Source organism: Dermacentor albipictus, chromosome 6, assembly GCF_038994185.2.
Source record: "Dermacentor albipictus isolate Rhodes 1998 colony chromosome 6, USDA_Dalb.pri_finalv2, whole genome shotgun sequence".
Classification (NCBI taxonomy): Eukaryota; Metazoa; Arthropoda; class Arachnida; order Ixodida; family Ixodidae; genus Dermacentor; species Dermacentor albipictus.
In genome coordinates this window covers 95460719-95479665 of record NC_091826.1, presented here as the reverse complement: position 1 = coordinate 95479665, position 18947 = coordinate 95460719, and the positions used below count along the sequence as shown (strand labels likewise).

General features: G+C 45.2%; 1 protein-coding gene across 1 annotated transcript in view; it reads left to right on the top strand.

Moving 5' to 3' along the window:
• Window positions 1–18947, top strand: part of LOC139047075 (calcium-activated chloride channel regulator 1-like) — a 179736-nt gene that overhangs the window by 96514 nt on the left and 64275 nt on the right. Inside the window, exons 9-11 of the mRNA XM_070521025.1 lie at window positions 656–943; window positions 9591–9842; window positions 13276–13494. Coding sequence (XP_070377126.1) covers window positions 656–943; window positions 9591–9842; window positions 13276–13494 — 759 coding nt within the window. The remainder of the gene's footprint in view (window positions 1–655; window positions 944–9590; window positions 9843–13275; window positions 13495–18947) is intronic.

The window sequence follows — 18947 nt, the reverse complement described above, 5'->3', positions numbered from 1 at the left end:
AAATACGCAGGACATGCAGAAGCAGAGCCGCAATAATTAAAGCGCTCGGCCGGTTCCAGGAGACACAACGGAAGTGGTCGATCATCAAATCAACTCTTCTGTGACCGCCGCGTTAGCCTTGCGGCTTTGACATTGCTAGAGTCATGAATTTATCTGAATCGGGGCAGCCGCATTGCGACTAGGGCGAAATAGGAAACGCACGTGCGCTGAGATTTGGGACACGTTAAAGAACGTCACGGCGTCAAATATAATCCGAGTCCGCCACTACGGCGTGCCACATAATCCGAGTGTGGTCTTGGCAAGTACAGCCCTATAACCCAAATAAATTGTAATACTTCTGCCACTATGCAATATGCCATGTGAGGCAATGACAACGCTCAACCCTTTCAGAGGTTACAAAAATATGGCGCATCACAGCGCCTCAAACACCTCCCCCTGTGTTTCTGTTTGCTAGGCAGACAAACAGCAGTGGTGCACGCAAGGTTACGTTTAACATTAACTCAGCATTCTAGTGTCACCCCAAACGTTGTAGAAATTAAGCTTTAGCCTTCATCGCCACCGCTAATTATCGTCAATCACAGCATCCAGCACGGAAAGCTTCGCTTACATCGATTCCCACTGTGAGTAGGTTCTGCATAATTTTTGTTATGCGCAGGTGCTGAATACTTCCAGCGAGACTCCAGAAGGCGCAATGATTGTGCTTTTGACCGATGGCATGGAGAACGAGTTCCCCTCCATAGACGACGTCTGGCCGCAGCTGTTGGCGTCAAAGGTCCAAGTTGTGACTATGGCGATGGGTGAAAATGCCCAAGATAGGCTTGAGGAACTGGCTGCAGAAACGAAAGGCCAAAGCTACTTCTTTCCTGATCCCCTTGAAAACGCATTGACGACCTACATCGAAAGCGCCAACAGTGAGGCGCACGAGCGCACATATCATCAGTCGGTCAGTATCCTGTTACTTACGATTACACCATGCATCATGAACGGTATTGGATGTCCAGTTGCTTCAAAGCCTTTGTGCAATGTTTTCGCCAGAGGGAGAAATCTCTATTCAGACAAGCTCTCAGTGCCACTAGAGAAGTTCGATAAATCTAGGTGCTTGTTCATTTCGTGTGCCGATAGATCTAAATGAAGCACACAGTGTCCACTTGTAGCGCAAGCAGAAAGTGAGTTGGGCATGTCGAAGGTAAAGTGAGGCGCAATGATGCCAGACTTGGGTTTTTTAGACATGGTTTTATTTGAAAAAAGTAAGACATGGACAAGAGAATAAAAGTTACGGAGAGGCACTAGCCACTAATTTTTATTATCCCCGAAGCTTCACTTATATAACCTCAGGCATGCGAACAGGAAGAATCACGGGTGAGTCACATTAGGTCATATTTCCGCCTAAAACCATTCTTATAAGCCATGTACCAACTAGCCTGGTAGCAGGAATTACTAGTGATCGGTGTATTTGGTGCGAAATAAACAATAGTATATCCGCGTTTTCTCTCTGACTAGAGGTCTTATATCAAAAGCGCTCTCTTGGCAGAAGCAATTGTGTCAACGATTACACACGCTTGAAGGTCAAGAACCATTGTTCCTGTGTCCTGAAGTGTACATGTTATTTACTGTTTAGCAAATAATCCGAAACGTTTATGTTCATCTCTGCCCGTGCAGGACTGTAGGAAGCACCTACTAATCACGGTATTGCAAGAAGAACATATCGCGTGGTTCCGCGGTGCTTCATGCATGCGTTGTGCAGTTTTGTCTCACGTATTGTCAACGAATCAAAATTGCAGTTCAATTAGAAGCTTTCAAAAAACACTCATACAAGTGATCGAAAGCTTCAGACGGTGTGCTTTTACAAGCGTACAATTTGCGCCACTGTCCCATGAAAACTATTGCTGCCACGTAATTAAATTTGGTGAAAACCATTGAGGGTTTGGGTGGGATTTAAGATATATGCATGCGGGAACACAGAAGATGGGTTCTGATCTGTTGCTGTGCGCGGAAGGAAAGCCCGTTTTTAACTGGACATGGTTGCGCTTGCTTTATGCTACGCTACCTGACCACTTGGCGAAGATTTAGTGATCCTATGCATCACCCTGGAATGCAGCCTATTATGTCGGCCTACCTCTTTAACAGCCACCATAACCAAAAATACCAAGAGTTGATATAGACCTTCTGTCGCGCCCCCAGCAGGACCGTTCTATCTTCAGCGGAACAGGCGCACAGCCTACTGATACAGTCGTCACAACGCATGCACACGTGCTCTAACAGGACGTCGACACGGCTCTCAAGCCAGACTCTTCGCCGCCGGCTCGACGCGGTCCCTCGTTGGTCCGCGTCGTCGTTTGGTTGTGCCCTTACGCCGTCGGCAGTGCCCTCATCAAGGGAACTAGTTGTTGCCGTTTGGCAGGCGGGCACTGCTAGTCTCGCCAATTCTCAGCGCAGGCTACTCAAGGAATAAGGTAATGTGCTCCTGCCGGAAGCGATCCCAGCCCTTCTCGCTGCAAGCAACGCAGTTCACCGCAAGCTTAGCCACCCTTAAACGAATGGTTTCACACACTTAAGCCTTTGCTCGCACACTACGTGGCATGTTGATTATTCATGTCGCCTTTGCCCACACGCACTGAGGCATATTTTCGCTATTTGTTAAGATTGCCTATAACACGTCTAGACAATCTGCCACTCAGTTTCAGCCATTCTTCATTCGGTTCCCACAAGGGCAGTAGTGCACACTAGACCCCTTGTTACCCATCTACCACACCTTTCCTAATGCCTACAATGGTGTCTGATGTGACGAGATGCGTGGAATATTATCGCCAGCTGTCTCGCACACTTATTGCCGCAGCTCATTGTCGCCAGCAGCGGTGACATGACAATAACCTGTAGACGCAACCTATTCCAGCTAACTACCTTGTGTGGTTGAGTACCACGCGACAGCCTTGGCCATGCTTCCCAATGTCTTCTGTGATAAGAATGTCAATACCGCATGGTAGACCACACCTCCTCTGTCAGCTACATAGCTGGCCAAATAGTCACACCACCCATGCATCGCGGTCGCGACACTCTCCATTTCACCTGACTTAAGCCGTACTGTGGCAGTCATTCCACCTGTCCCATGAGTTACCAGGACGGCTCAGCGTATCTCCCAAGGCCTATGCAACGAAGAAGATGCGCTTCTGGCCTGTTGGTGGGCGCGTGATGAGAGTTGGCACGTGTGGCCGCCAGCCCTTCAACGAAAACTACAGAGTGCATAGTGGTACACGCGGTTTCAGAGTGTCAACCAGTACTTAAAGGACACCGTTTTGCAAAGGCATCGATTGTTCACTTCGTGACTTTTTTCTGATGGAGATGCTGGGTACGTGAATCGTCGGAGCGTATCCTCTACACAAGTCTGGCGAGTAGTTGGCAGAAACTACGCCACTACACTTCATGGACTCCAGCCACGGCACGGTCTGCTAGCTGAGCGTGCGATGACACTGTATCCACGACTTTCCATGATTACCACTGAAGAACAGTGCATCGTCAATCCCGGAGGCCGGATTCATTTCATGGCGGCGCTTTGAAGACGCGAACGATTGCCTTGAACACTTCGGGCGTCTCGCCAGCTTTAACGACTGGAACCGAGGGTACAAGCTTCGCAGTGTGCATTTTGCTCTCGAGGATTCAATGTGGACGTGGTTCGAGAATCATTAGGCGGCGTTGATATCGTGAGATGAATCTCGTCGGTAGTTTCTCAATGTTCATTCCAGTGCTCACTGAAAACAGTAATCCTAATAGGCGCTTCTGGCGAGGGTTCAAAGCCCGAATGAGAGTTTTGCCACTTATGTGTAAGACATGGCTCAGCTCTTCAGACGGACTTCTGGGCACATCTGCGACTGAAGAGAAGAAAGTGTGTCCCCTAATGCGAGGTGTCAAGCAATACGTTCTTGCTGGCCTCATTTGCAACCCGCCGACAACATTCACAGACTTTCTCGCCGAAGCGACAACCATGGAAAAATAGTTTCAGCTGCATGCCAGATATAACATCGACGTCATGCTTCCAAGTAACCTCACTCCCGTTGCTCTCGGCAACGTCATCAGTACATTGCGGGAAGGGATCACGGCTGTTATCAAAAAAGAAATCCCGAAGTTGTGGGCAGCCCACCCGTATTGCAACTTTCCATGGCTGAAATGGTTCGCGCTGAAATCAAGTAGGCCGTCCTAGTTCCTGAATGGTACGAGACTCCACAGCAGCGTCCTCCATTGTACAATACCTCTGCCTTCACACAACCCGCTGAACAAATTGAAGTAGGCTTCATGCCTCGCAGCCCGCCGGCCCCTGCTGAAACACGACTGAGGAGCCGTGACGTTCCGCGAACAGCGGACCACAGATATTTTTGTTATCACTGTGGTGATGCTGCACATAATTACAGAACGGGTTCCAAACGCCAAGTAGGTATCCTTGAGTTCTCTCCAAAAGCACCTCTTCCGTGAATCGTAGAGATCGACAACTCCTCCGCGAACAGTCGTAATTCGTTCGAGTAACGGCGGTATGAACACCGTTCTTCGACACCTGGTTGATGCCTATGCTAAACGCAGCCTTACCTAGTGGCGCTCCAAGGCACCACTTGCTCAGCCCTGCGCATAGGGAAAACAGAGGCCAGCGAACTCAGCAGGCGAGGTCACTAATATTAAGTGCACTGAAGAACCTTTATTACGACAAGGACGCCAGCAAGGTGATCTGGAGACACAGTGAAGTACCGCAAGAGAAGTGGTAATGTTTGATATTCCAGTAACTGTAGACGAAGAAATAGCACCATTAACCGACACTGGAGCACCTTGGCCAAGAGCACCGACGTTGCTTGTAAGCTAAAAAAAAAAATCTACCAATGGATTGGGGTCAAATATTCATACCGAATTAAATCCCCTGGGTACGAATGAATATTCACGGCTTTACGTACGTCGGAGATTTTTTTATCCTGCCTAGTTGTTTTAGACTAGATTCTTGGTATGGTCTTGTTGCAGACTAATGGAGCCACCACTAATTTTTGCGAGTTGCTGGTAACATTTTCCACGGTGCACGCCATGGAAAGGAGTAATTACGACAGGCATGACAATGCCTTGCGCTTCGTCGACAGCAACACGTTATCGCCCAGAAGTAGCGCGTTAGTCCTTGTAACCAGCGGTGTATTCAACGAATATGGGGACATTGCCGAGGAAAATACTCGGCTGCTGATCCATCTTGAAATCTCAAGGCATTCTTTAGCTGCCAAGGAAGCGATCGATAGTTCTGTTGGCGAACTTCAACAACGAGTTTCAGCACGTCCTTCAGTCACAGCTGGAGCGTTCTTCAATAAATTTGCTGATCTCTTTGACGTCGATATATTAGAAGTGATATCACCGGGCATGACAACTGCTACCAGCCTGAGCAGCCGCCTTCTCATTATTGCATGCTTGTCGGTGCTACCAAATCAGCGGCTGTTAGGACACGTGAGCGAAGTCTTGAGTGCTTCTTCACAGAATCCGGTGCAGCGGGACTCCGTTTCGAAACTCCGTATTTTAACGAAGAAGACAGCAGGCCGAGTTCGTCAGTATCCATACCACGTGTTGCCAATGGAACGAAAGGTGGTTAAACTCAAAAGTAAAGAAATAGAAAATAAAGACGTTATTCACCCTTCGGCTATTCCGTGGGCGTGTTCCGTCATTCAGATAACAAAGGACATCTGCGTCGACTGCGGATGGCTTGACAAAGTCACCAAATGCAATGTTCCCCTCCTGTCACGGATTGACGATGGCTTGGAGTATCTACTTCATGGCCAATTCTTAACCTCGTTATAACTTAAGTCAGGGCACTGGTACCTCAATGTCTACGAGCGTGAGCGCGAGAACACTGTATTTGTGACTCCTGAGAGGCTATGCGAATTTAAGGTCTTCCCATTCGGCATCTGTGCCGCCACGACTCGTGGAACTGAAATGGCAGACCTGCCTGGTCTACCTGAACGATGTCACTGTGTTTTCAAGCACGTTTGAGCAGCAGATGGTGTGTCTGATGAGTGTTCACAATGCTATCAGGAAGAAAAATCTCAAAATCAAGCTAGAAAACTTTCGATTATGTTTTCAGGGACTCAAGTCTATCGGTCACGGGATCACGCCCCGGGGCATTCGGTGAGACCATAAGGAGTTTGCTGCCATCGCGGAGTTGCAGCTTCCTCAAGACAAGAAGGCTGTTCAGCGGTTTTTCGGCCTCTACCCCTGCTACCGTCTTGTTCTTTTTTTTTAATTCTCAAAAATAATTAAACTTCTACCAGGAATAACACGAAATGATGTTTCTTCGTGTGTAAGAAAGAGCAAGAACAGGCGTTTACAGAGTTGCGTAAAGGACTTGAAGCAACTCCGGTGCTCGCGAAGTTTGGCAATGCTCCTCAAATTGAAATTCACAAAGACGCCAGCGTTGTCAGGCTCGAAGCCATTCTTGTTCAATAGCGTGATGGTACGGACCGCGAAACTGCGTTCCGCGAGCTGTTGTCGCACAAAGGCAGAGGCTAACTACTCGACCACAAAAAGGAGTACTTTGTAATCGTTTGGGTAATCAGTATGTTTCAATCCTCCTGTATGGCCGGCCTTTTGCAGCAGCTAGCGACCGCCATTTGCATTCTTGGTTTGCAAATTTCAGGAATCCATCAGACCGCCTCTCTCGTTAGAGCCTCCGCCTTTAGGAGTACGAAATTAACATCGTCGATCGATCTGGACAATAACACAGCGAAGCTCTCTGCCTGGCACGTGCTTTGACTCTGTTGACTTCCTTAGACTTTTAAAAAAAATTGCTATTTTTTGATGCGGTTGATTCGATCCGGATGTCTGGCCTATAGCGTGTGGACAAAGAACTTATTTCTCTTATCTGGAAACTTCCAGTGGCTGACGAAGTTATTCCACGCTCGCTGCTATGAGGACCGACATCCTATTGCCTGCGGAGAAACCTACTCTGCAAGTGAAACTGAAATGAGTGAAGAAACGTTCCTTACTATCCTCCTTACGGCAATGCGTGAGCAAGTTTTGCAGGCATGTCACACCTGTGCCGGACAATAACTTTTCTCCGCAACAATAGGGCACATGCGACAGAAATATTACTCCGAGCAACAATTTTTTTCTCTTGTGCACTACGTGAAAGCTTGTCATGACTGTCGGCGGCGTAAAGTACCAAACATCAAATCCGCTGGTCTGCTCCAACCTCTGGACCCACCGACGTGTGCGATGGTCTGCCAATTGAGCCACCGCGGCGCCGTTTCTCCATCCACTTTCTTGAGTATCCCAAGAAAGTGGATCTCACAACCTTAGCGTAATGCAAAGGTAGTGGGATCGCTCCCTACCAGCGGCAAGTTTTTTCTTCATCCACTTCAGTTAGTCCACTTCTCATGCCTTGAGGAAGCATGTGTGGGTTTATTGACCGGTTGCGTTCGCCCAAAAAGATCACAGTCTCGTGACGCCTGCGTCAGAAAGGATGTTCCACATCCACCGCTAAGGTTGGTAAGTTGAACCCTGGCGGACACTCCCAGGGAGGAAACATTTATACCCAAGAAAGTGGATGGGGAAATGGCGCCACGGTATCTGAATTGGTAGAGCATCGCACACGTAATACGAAGGTTGCGGGATCGTTCCCCACCTGCGGCGAAGTTATTTTTTCATCCGCTTTCATTTCCATCAATTTATCATTTTGATTTGATTTATTAGGCACAAGTAATTTCTCTTATGTTGTCCTTGGTGTCAGTGTTTGTTGGCTTGTTATGATATGATTTATCATTCATGTCTCTTTGAGGTACTCAGGCTCTTGAAGGCATTTATTTGCTGCAGTGATAGTTTTATGTAGCATTTGTTGTTCGATTGCCTAGTTCTTTCAAGGATGGAGCCATCAACCAACAAATGCGTAACGGTATAACAAAGGTGACTATGCATATAAGCCCGTCGTTCATGTGTGCCCTGACTACAGCGGCATGAACGCCTGCACAGATTGGTTGCCGAAGAATATGGACGCCTCCACGAGGTACATTATTTTGCCGTCGCCGACGAACGCATCCTGCAATTTGGCTGCGCGATAACACGTCGCGCTCCAATCTGAATCTTTGTATAGGCTTTGATTGTCCGACCACTATGCACCACTGACTACCACGAAAATTCGCGGAAGAGCCAAATACAATCGCTCAAAAATGTGCAGTTTCTTCCCTAAAGCGACGCACTGAAATACATAACGTTGTGCTCGAGCTACTTGGACGGCGCTTCCACGATACGCGGGGTCCACGCACTGGCGCACGCGCCTTGGCACCCGAAGAAACTGCTCCGTTGCAGCAAGAACATGCATCAACTTAACATGCCCATATGCAGCGTATATCGGCATTTCAATGAAAAGCCTAAAGACCAACTACCTGGCGAAGCCCACAACCCTATGGACATGGACATACCTCTCTCCCCCCGGCCCTTCCCCTTCCTAAAAAGGCAAACAAAATTAGTTCCTTCATTCATAGACATTTGAAATAGCACAACAGCAACACGAAAATCAGCGCTATTTGTAAGCCTGGTACGTATAGACTAAGGTATTCGCGGGGCTGTCGTAGGGAGCACCGCCGACAGTGGCTCACACATGGAAGCTGCAAGACGTGAGGCCGTGTCGTGTCAATGTTGCATGCACACAGCTGTTCAGCAGGAAGGCTATTATTATCGCAATATTGTGAATAATGCTCACAATGCGCACAGGCGTAGAAAGGCTTAGCCCTGCGCTCACTCCGCTGCATTGCTAATTTACTGCAGTAGGGCGGCGTATGCACTTGGGCTTTTTTCCTTTTTGCTTTTCCTTTTTGCAGTAAAGCGCACTTCGCACAGGTCGTAACTGTTTAGGGCGCTACGTGCAAAGGACGAGTGAGGTGCCATTGATATCGCGAAAGCACACTAAGACGGATGGTGGGATGACAGCGCCAACTGAGTGAACGAGGTTTTAGTGTCTACATAATTTTTATAGCCAATATGAGTGCCAATTGCGAAGTGAATAATACTTAGGTATTTTCTTTAGTCTATTCGTGCAAGTTAGTCATCGTTTTCACATCACTATAAACGAGGAAAACAGGTTTTTGGCATTACAAAAACATTATAGCGACGTTGCTCTACGTGAACGTTAGTTACGCGCAAACGCTTAGAAGCGGCGAACGTTCACAAAGAACACTGCGTCGTCGCAGCACAAACAGAAAGGGCACGGACGCGGCGATTGCCTTCACCTGCACGCGCTTTCCTCCTTCATCAATCGCTTCTTTCGCGGCTTCAAACGTGATCTCGCAGATTTCACAGAGGGTTCATTTGCGCTTACCGCTAAATGTAAGCTTGGGTCCAGAAAGTCTGCAAGGTTAGCAAAGATTATATGTTGGAGTAATTTTCAGCTGGTGGTTAAAGGCACGGGACGGCAATTCGTAGGCGAGCGTTTGTTGCCGTTGCTGCTGCACAATGTTTCTTATTTCATGTGCAAACGTAGGAGCCAATGTGTTAACTGACGGCTCACCAGAAACGTCCGCTCATATGATAGGCAGCAGAGGTAACCGTTCAGTAATGAAGGACCTTCTGGTGGTATCTATCATTTTCAGGTGCTTATTACTCCCAATGAAACTGCGAAATGTAACACCAGTGAATCGGTGGTCGACGGCGAGGGTACCACGGGCACCTACCACCGTGAATTTGCGTCACAAATAGCAGCAGCCAAAGCAGGTGCGGAAATATTACAGTCTGCTAATGACGAGTGCTTTCAAGGTGAAAGATACTACCCGGCATTGATCCTGAAGAGCATCTTTGTCAAAACGCTCTACCCCGACAGCGAGCTTTCCAGCGAGCCCATACTTGTAAGTACAGGTTTTCGACCACAGAACGAAGAATATCCATAGAGGCAGTTGAGATTTCTGCACGTATTTTCTAGCCTATTTGGTTGCACGACAACGAAGTGCGTTACCACGTTTTGGAGAATTAGGAGAAAGATTTAGCTGAGAGCCATCTTTGACTTTCGTATTCACATGTACGTAATATTAAGAAATCCCCTTTTGAAACAATCGCTCCAGCGATTTGAACATTATTTGTGACATTTGAGAGGGGAAGCGAAATTGTAGTCACTAAAAAAAATCTATATATGGCTTCATGTGTTCTTAATGTTTCCAATAACTGGTGTCTTTCAAAACAATTGAAGCGTCTTGAAATATACATTTCTGTCAGTCTAGACAGAAAATAGATCGCTGTCTGTAAACAGTGCCTGTGCGTCGCAAGTGAATACATTTCATATTAGTTTACAGATTCCGTGAAACAGCTACTAGCCTTATGAATGTTTTGCGAAATTCCAACCCACATATTAGCGTTATAACTTCGGTGGGTAACATTGTAAACTTGTGTGGTTTAGATTTGTGATCCGGACGGTCAACAAAGGCGCAGGACTTATGTTATTTCGCGGGCTTTATTTCAGGTTTGGAAATAACTTTTAATGTAGCATGTATAGAAAACAGAATGCTGGATCGAAAATTTTTCAGGTAGCTCAACAACTTTCTCATAAACACGTTTGCTCTGTGTAGTAGTCTCGAACCCCTTCTAGGCAAGGTTGCAGCAATTCCTTTTTAATATTTATAGCACTTACTCGAGCCTAGTAAGGGAAATTTCTGAACAACAAAATGAAAAAAAAAAGATACTATAATACATAACAGAGAAATCAAGCAACGTTCAACCAGTGCAACAAGCTTAATCATGAACACGTGGTCACTATCGCTAAGTGTAGACATAAACAACATCAGGCAGACAGCGAGCACCTTCGCCTAACTCTTTCGCTACCACGCCCACAGAAAGCGATCTACTTGATCGACAGTTCTTTCAAAGCGTTGTTAAACATTTCCATTGGAATTATTCTATACCAACACCGCTATACACCATCTGAAATGCTGACTGAACTTGAACTATTTCTCAGATCTGACGATTTTGCGGCCGATTGGGTAAAACATAAAGCTTCCGTTGAAGGTATCGTCGAACCTAGCGTGTAGTGCTCACATACTCAATGAAACGACGCAAAACTTGTGGTTTGGTCGATTCCCCAGCGCCATTTTTGTATGAGAGCAGCAGCGAATATACACAAGCGTCTCTCGAGTTGTCAATTTTCCGATCAGATGTATCGCCTCTTTCAACGATGTTTCAAACGAAGGTATACGCTCATGAGTGCGTGTCATCTTGTAGTTTGTGTTCGACTAATATCAAGTGCAACATTATTTTTTCGTCTGTGGGTTGCTATCATTCATCCGTGCTTCATCAGCATGTGTACAAGTATTACGCGAAATCCTTTCCTTCCTTTCGGCTTTCCACTCACACAGAAACACGCAGTTGATCCCAGACCGACCTTCGGCCGTAGCTTGGCTATTACTCTGATCTCTTACATTGCGAATAGCTCCTTTGTGTACTCTTGTGCATTACTGTGGGTTTTGGTGCAAAACTTCAAATTACTGTATAGCACTGTACGGGAACTAAACAAAGCATGTGGAGGCTCCAGGACTAGTTGAATGCACACAAAAGCACTTTGCTTGCACAGAAAAGCTAATCGAACAAAATATCCAATTATGGCGAGGCTATTGCATGCTTCCCAAAACTGACAACCATTGCTTCGCGAGCGTAAAAAGTGCCGCATATAACGAACTAGGTGTCTGTTGCAAGGAGTAAAAACAAATGCTCCCTGAAAAATAGAGAGAGAGAGAAAAGAATTTAGAGAACGGCAGGGAGGAAAACCAGAGGTAGTTCCAGTTAGCTACCCTTCAGGGGGGAAGGGTTAAGGGGGTAATAATAGAGAGTGGAAGGGGAAAATAGAGTGGAAGAGAAACGAGCATGAACAAAACGGCCGCCTACCGCTGTAGACCAGTAAAGGGCTGCGTGTCTAGTATTGACACCAACAAATCTTAATGATAATTTCTTGGTGTATGTGATCTAATTTACAGAATTCAGGAACTGGGAAGCAGGCGCTTATTTTGTATATTTTATCTTTTACTCGGTAATCTGTGTTCCTTGAGGTGCTTCCTTGAATTTTCACGTAGAAAATGCGAATAACTATCTGAGCAGTTATTACTCCTTTACATGCATTGTAAATGCTAAATATCAAGCTTTAATTTTAACTATCGCGGTATACGTTGCGACTATTGTCCTGAAATCAAACGTTAAAACAAACGCACCAAAAATGAGCGCATTACTAGCGGTAACGAAAGAGCTAAATAGTTCCAGAGCACACTTGTTCCGGGAAGGAAGCTTGACTTGAAGATGTCAATTCTTGTCGTTTATCAAACACCTTCTTAAAGTTTCCGAAGAAATCAAGCAAGTCACCATAAACTAAACATTGCTCTCATAATTATTTGCCAGTATGGGCGTAATGCTTGTTTATGTGGACTTTTAGTTGAAGATTTCTTAGCAAACATTAGAACGTTTCTCTAAAGATAGAAAGGATTCAACCCGTCATGGTTGCTCAGAGGCTATGGTGTCACGGGATGGAATCCCGACCACGGTGGCCGCATTTCAATGGGGGCGAAATGCGAAAACAACCGTGTATTTAGGTTTAGGTGCACGTCAAAGAACCCCAGGTCATCGAAATTTCCGGAGTCCTCCACTACGGCATGCCTCATAATCAGAAAGTAGTTGTGGCACGTAAAATCCCATAATTTATTTTATTTAAGAAACAATTGACGATACAGTGTTATGTTTATAGAGGCTCAACATCCAATGTTTTCCTCGGCATCACAATGTGTCCACCATTGTGTTCGGGGGTCGTCGCGAAAACTAGGTATTGTACATCACCCAGAATGCCTAACTCGCCTCATCCACGACAAAAAAAAATAAATAAAATAAAGCTTCGGTTTTCTTAAACAAATTACTTTGTGCAAATATATCATGTATTGTGCACGTCTGTGTGTGAAGACAGCATACATTTATTATGTAAGTATTGAACTAAATCTCACATGATTTCACTTTTGAAAGAAGCATTTGCTGCTTTTATCATAATGAACTGTGGTTCCCTTTGCATCCTGTATTATATGAAAATATTTGTTTTATTTTAGAAAGCTCTTCTCTCATATATTTGTTTTTCTTTTGTTAGACGGTCCTTCGTTTACTGGTACCGACGATTCTGTTGTACAGAGGTGGCTATATTGTGCACTTCTCTCAAACCGATCTGATAGGCAGGTTTTACCCACGAATTTCATCTGTTTCAGGGATATAAATGATTGTATCATATTGAACTTTAAATTAACCAGGATTGCCTTCGTCTTACAGGTGATGTACGAATCAAAGGGCTTCACCGGAACTATTCAAGAAACTTTCCTTCTTGATGACGCCTTGGGAAACAACACAATCGTTAACATTAGCCGCCAATCCACTAGAGGCTACTCACTCACGGCGTGGCTTGTTGACCCTACAGGAAAAAGGTGTCAGAATTGTCAGGAAGTTGAGAGCGGCCGCGACAAATCACTTACCATCCCAAGCCCAGCAACGGTATGCCTGTCCTCTTACGAACCATGATTGACATAATATGCAGGTTACTTTCGTTATATGATATTTATTTCTCTGCAGCCGCCTCTATTGACTTACCAATCATGGCAATATCGTAGACGTAGTGTCCTTTAGACAAATGAATGACCAAAGCCATTTTGTTAGGAAGGGAAAGCTCTGGGCTGCTGCGAAGAATTAGGTGGGAAAGGTATATATGTTCCTCGATTGTTTACTGAGGCACACATATATCTCAGTACCTGGTCATTTGCTTTATGTCGAGTGGTTTTACTAGGTGTATATTCAGTTCCGTCACCCTCTCATAGGCTGGTTGACCCTTCATACACTACTCGAACAAGCCACTTTGTCTGCCATATGTCGAGATGGCTTCATGTCTTTCAGGGTTAGTTTACATTCACTTTCCGAGAGTTATAATGTCTCATGCAGTAAGTGTTTAATGTTGGAGCTTCAATTTGAAAAAGCTGCGTGAATCGAAATAAAGTACTCGAATTCTGCTCTGCATGACTCCTGACAGTGCGTGCAGAAGGGATAGGTGTTCACAGTCGTAGCTTTTCTGGTTTGGTGCCTTTTCACAAGTATGTACAGTGTGCCTGCAGCGGTGGCCATAACTTTCACAAAAGAAACATTGTCCATGCGAGTAAGACTGTCTTTGCCCTCAAACAAGTGGACCGAGGTACCTTCTGCTTTAAATTTGGTGCGATGCAATGCATCAGTGCTCTGTTAGGAGAGCTTCCGGCCCATACCTTTAGGTGTATATTTTGGTAAGCAGGACATGGCGGGGATCGGATCGGATTGGAAAACATTTATTGGGCTCTAGAAAAGAGATCTTCGTGGCTTCCTACGGCCTCTTTCATCTTCTGATGGACTCTTCTGTCTTCAATCACAGTGTTGGTGCCCTAGTCCAAGGCTCCACTGAGTATGCCCAACCCGCGAGCTCGCTCTACTAGGCGCTTTTGGCCGTTCAAGCTTACGCTGGAAAGCATACTCTCCCACTGTTCCGCACACGGGTTTTTATTTTATAGATAGTTGGGAACTCAATATTTTGACACGCCCATGATATGTGTTATAGATCTGGTTTCTCTCCACACCATGGGCACTTAGCCTCATACTGTCTAGGGAAAATTTTATTGAGAAGGTTTAGATTCGTAAAAGTACCCGTCTGCAGTTGTCGCTATGCAACAGCATCCTTTCTGCTTAGATCCTTATCGGGGGGTGGGTACTTCAGTCTGACCCCCTTATAATAATTTAGGATATCTGAGTAGTCCACGGGTACTGACTCGGGTTCCTCAAGGCTGGATGTGTCGGACGCCCGGTTGGTATGCCCTCGAGCTATCCTATCCGCCTCTTGGTTCCCTGTTATGCCAGGGTGCCCTGGTACCCAGATGGCGAGGAAATGGTGTGTGCCGTGATGTAGGTATTATCAAGTCCACCCGCTTGCGAGCTAAGTGCGAAAGTGGCTGCGTGTTCCCCATCTGTGCTTGTGTGCGGCGGTGTGCACAGAATTTCACCATTTGAATGTCCTGTATTAGTTTTAGCAATTTTCTAGTGTCCTTGGCGACAGCATCACCTGTCGTAGGCTCTGGTAATTCGGCCACCGCGTTGTACGAGTGAGTAACGATCTGATAATTATTTCGCGCACTCTGCTCTGCAATGTGTCACATGTGAATTGAAATGGTGCTGCCCGCTTCCAATACGGCAACTGTTCTGCGTGTAAATTTGCACCCCTGAAAAGACGGCGTGTGTGATAGCCACTGTGTTGGGTGCAGATGTGCTAAACCAGGCCATGCTGACTATTTCGTTTCTGATTGCAGCGTCCACTCAGATGTCAATGGTGTGGTACGGCATTCCTAGTTCCAATTACTTTTCAAATATATTTCGAGATTCTGTGTTTCGCATGGCCATACAGTGTTCTTGCTTCCGTATGCCCAGTGGTGCTTTCCATGGCCGCGATGTGGGGAATTCTGAGGGCCCCGGCTCTGCGTGCCATGCCATAATCTGTTTTCCCAAAGTCATCTTGTCTAAGCAGTATCAATTTTGTATTTGTGCTTCATCGAGTATGTCCCGAATGTGTGGTATGATTAGCAGCTTGAGCAGGTCCTCGTTCCTTGCATGATTCGCTAGCCCAGTTATCGCACGAAGGGTTGCGTTTTGCAACTTTTGGATATCGCCAAAGTCTTCTTTACAGAAGCCGTGAATTGATGCCCCGTAAAGAATCCTTCCAACCATTGCTGTTTTGGAAGCGTTTAGCACGCTTTCTAACGTCCTCCTCCATACTTGCTTGATATTTGTGCAAACATATGTAACAATGGTCTCCATTTGTGCTTCAGTGTGCGAATCCATTGCTAGGAGCTTTTTGCAGCTAGGAATTGATGCCCCGAATAACCAAATTGGTCCATTAGTCAACGCGTGATCGCTTTGGCCTATGTGTAGCGTGATGCTTGCTTACATTATTAATTTTCTTTCTGTTTACGTTCGTAATTTTCGTCTGCTGTGGTGACAATTGAAGTCCGAGGTTATTTAAGGTATCAGTAGGGCTGAGCATGGTTATTGCAGTTCGATTTGCATGACGTGCACTTCCCAATAATATGTCGCTTCCATCCGTACCATTATTTTGTTGGCGTAAGTATAAAACGGGCTACTGTGTCTCGCTCAAAACTCTGTTCCACCCGTGTCATGGCCAACTCGAATAGCATATACCCGAGGATATAGCCATAGGGTACTTCACTATACGCTTAGCAGGACTTCGTACTCCATCCCAGTGCCTTTCCATAGAGCTAGATTTGTCTGCTTTAGAGAAAGCTTTGGATCCAATTCTATGTTCTTTGGCTTGGTACCTGGCTGCTAATGCTGTGGGATGACCTATTGTTTCGCGTTGCTGAATGCTTTACGCATATCTACTGCTAGAATACATTCAGACACCTGTTTGCGGGACTTGCGCTTAATCACTTTGCGTAGCAATCATAGGCAGTCATGTGCGCGCATGTTCGGCCGGAAGCCAGCCTGCATGGGCTGCAAACCAAGCTATACTTGTTTGATATAGTGTTGTTGGCTCGTGCTTAGCATTCCCTCTATCAATTTGAAGATAGGAGGCGTTAGAGCTATGTCGCGTTGATTAGTTGAATGCGTGTGGTCTTTCCAAAGCGTCGGTATAGGGTATATGAGAAATCTGGCACTAGTTCGGATTCCCAGGTTTCATTGGCAGTTAGGAGCTGTTCTTGAGCGTCACTGCGGAGGTGGAATCACTGTCTCACGAAACTAATTGAGGAATCATAAAAAAATTAGCAATTGATCGGTTTTTTAAATGAATCCCCTGCAGTCCTTCACACGATGCTCATCTTCAATACGTATGCTCCTAAAAATTTTTTTCTCCTCCCTTCTTTTTCTTTGTGACGACATATGCTGCGACACTGACAATTCCCTCATTTTGCGTATTAGAGGAAAAGGCAGTGTTATAACCTACAAGCACAAGGCTGACAAGATTGTAGCTGGTAAATGTCGCTATCCTCGCGCCTGAGTCATCTATGAAGCGCATGATCTTATTGTAGCCAGGACTAGGAAAATACACTTGGGATAGCGCAAGTAAAAAAAAAAAACTGAGAAATCATCCACAGCTGATGGCTTCGCTTGACCATCCTAATTACCCGTCACTGTCAAGCATCACAACTGTCGTTTCGATTCGTCGGCTAATATCTGCTAGAGAGTTTGCCATTTAGACATAGACGTCTAACTGCAACGGACAGTAGCCGACTCTCTTTACTTGAAAAGGTGCCGCGTCTGTAACAAAATGACGGTGAAGGTTGATTTTGCTTCTATTACAGTTAAACCGACGCAAGTGTTAAATTGAACTGATCTGTTTTTATGTTTGTAATAAGTATACAATCCTGAGTCTCCCATTGTCAGTGATCTCGAGTTTGTGTTCATGGCCTCCTTTGGCTCTCGGCAGCCTGAACGTGTTGGTGAGCTGTCTTGAACTACATTTCGGTTTTCCGGTTGCACACCTGCGGTGGTTTTACTTGTACATGAAAGCTCCCGCGTCACATCTGGCTGGTACAATGAGTGCAAATATAAATGCTAAGCCACAACAACACAAAACTCCCAGAGAACGTAGGTGGCCATTTATAAGAGTTCCAGAATTTTCAAAAATCGCCTGAGGCCGATAGCATCCTTCCTGTCCTGTAGCTGGACTATTCGAAAACGCGGACAACAGCAGCGTACGAAATCAAAACACCCATTGAAAAATAAGCATAAATTCGCTGCCTAACATTACAATTAACCACATTACGACGCATGCTGCGATTTGCGAATTGTAGCCAGTGTGACTGCAAGATGTATCCACTTGAAATGGATGTCTAGGACGACACGTGTTTATAGGTATTTCCCAAAGCGTGGGGCGAAATACATATCTCTTCCAGATACATTTGCGCTTCAATGAATACCATAACATTTTCATAAAAATTAGGTGCGACAACAAGGAATTTTCATGGTGGGTTTCCCAGCGCACATCTACAATCTGGTTTGAATCTGCAAACTCACTTGACGTCGAATCGCCTTACAACGTCACCAGCTACAATTCATAAAAGGCCATGTGTGCCATAAAGTAATTAACTGTGGAGTTGTTTGGTGAATTACTTTGCTCACCTGAATATTTGTTTCCATTTCTCGTGCAAGTAATGTCCGCCTATCCAGTAATACATTTCTATGGCTATAATTATGTTATGTGCACTGGGCAATTCTTAAAACTTCATGAAATCTTAAAAGTTCTCACGCCCTATATTCTGGAAACAAGGATTCCCTTTCTTTAAGAGAGATGCATCACTATGCTTTGCTTTCTCAAATTTCTGTTCTCATCATGGGTCGTTGCATAACGGAACTAAGACAAATAGGCTTTTCAACAATATATTTAGGCACTATATTTATGAGGCTTTTCCTTTCCAATTATTAATAATGATAAATTCTGTGCTGTCACGAGCCAAAACCACGATCTGATATTACGTTTATTATATTATTAGTAGTCAGGCACATCTAAATAATTCTGATCTTCTAGGGTTCCTTAACGTGCACCTAATCACATGTCCACGAGCACTTTTTTTCGCATTTTGCATGGTTTGAAATTCGTCAACCAAGACTGTGATGGAAACCAATACCTTGAGTTCACTTTCTGACACTCGCATAGTTTGTGTCTTCTATTGTAAGACTGTTTCCGATCACGTGCTTCTTATCATTCTTATTCTCACAGTTGATTTGTATCCTAATATATTGAATATATTACCTTTAGCTATTGGGAAAATGCTGTATTTATTCACATTGTTTTGCCCTAAATCTTTTTATGGCACGGCCCAGCTAAAGCCTTCAGGACAAAAGTTGCGGAAGTCTTTTTTAAAGTCAACCTCCAAAACCAGTAGTGTACACAATATGCATCAACTTTGTGTTTTGAACAA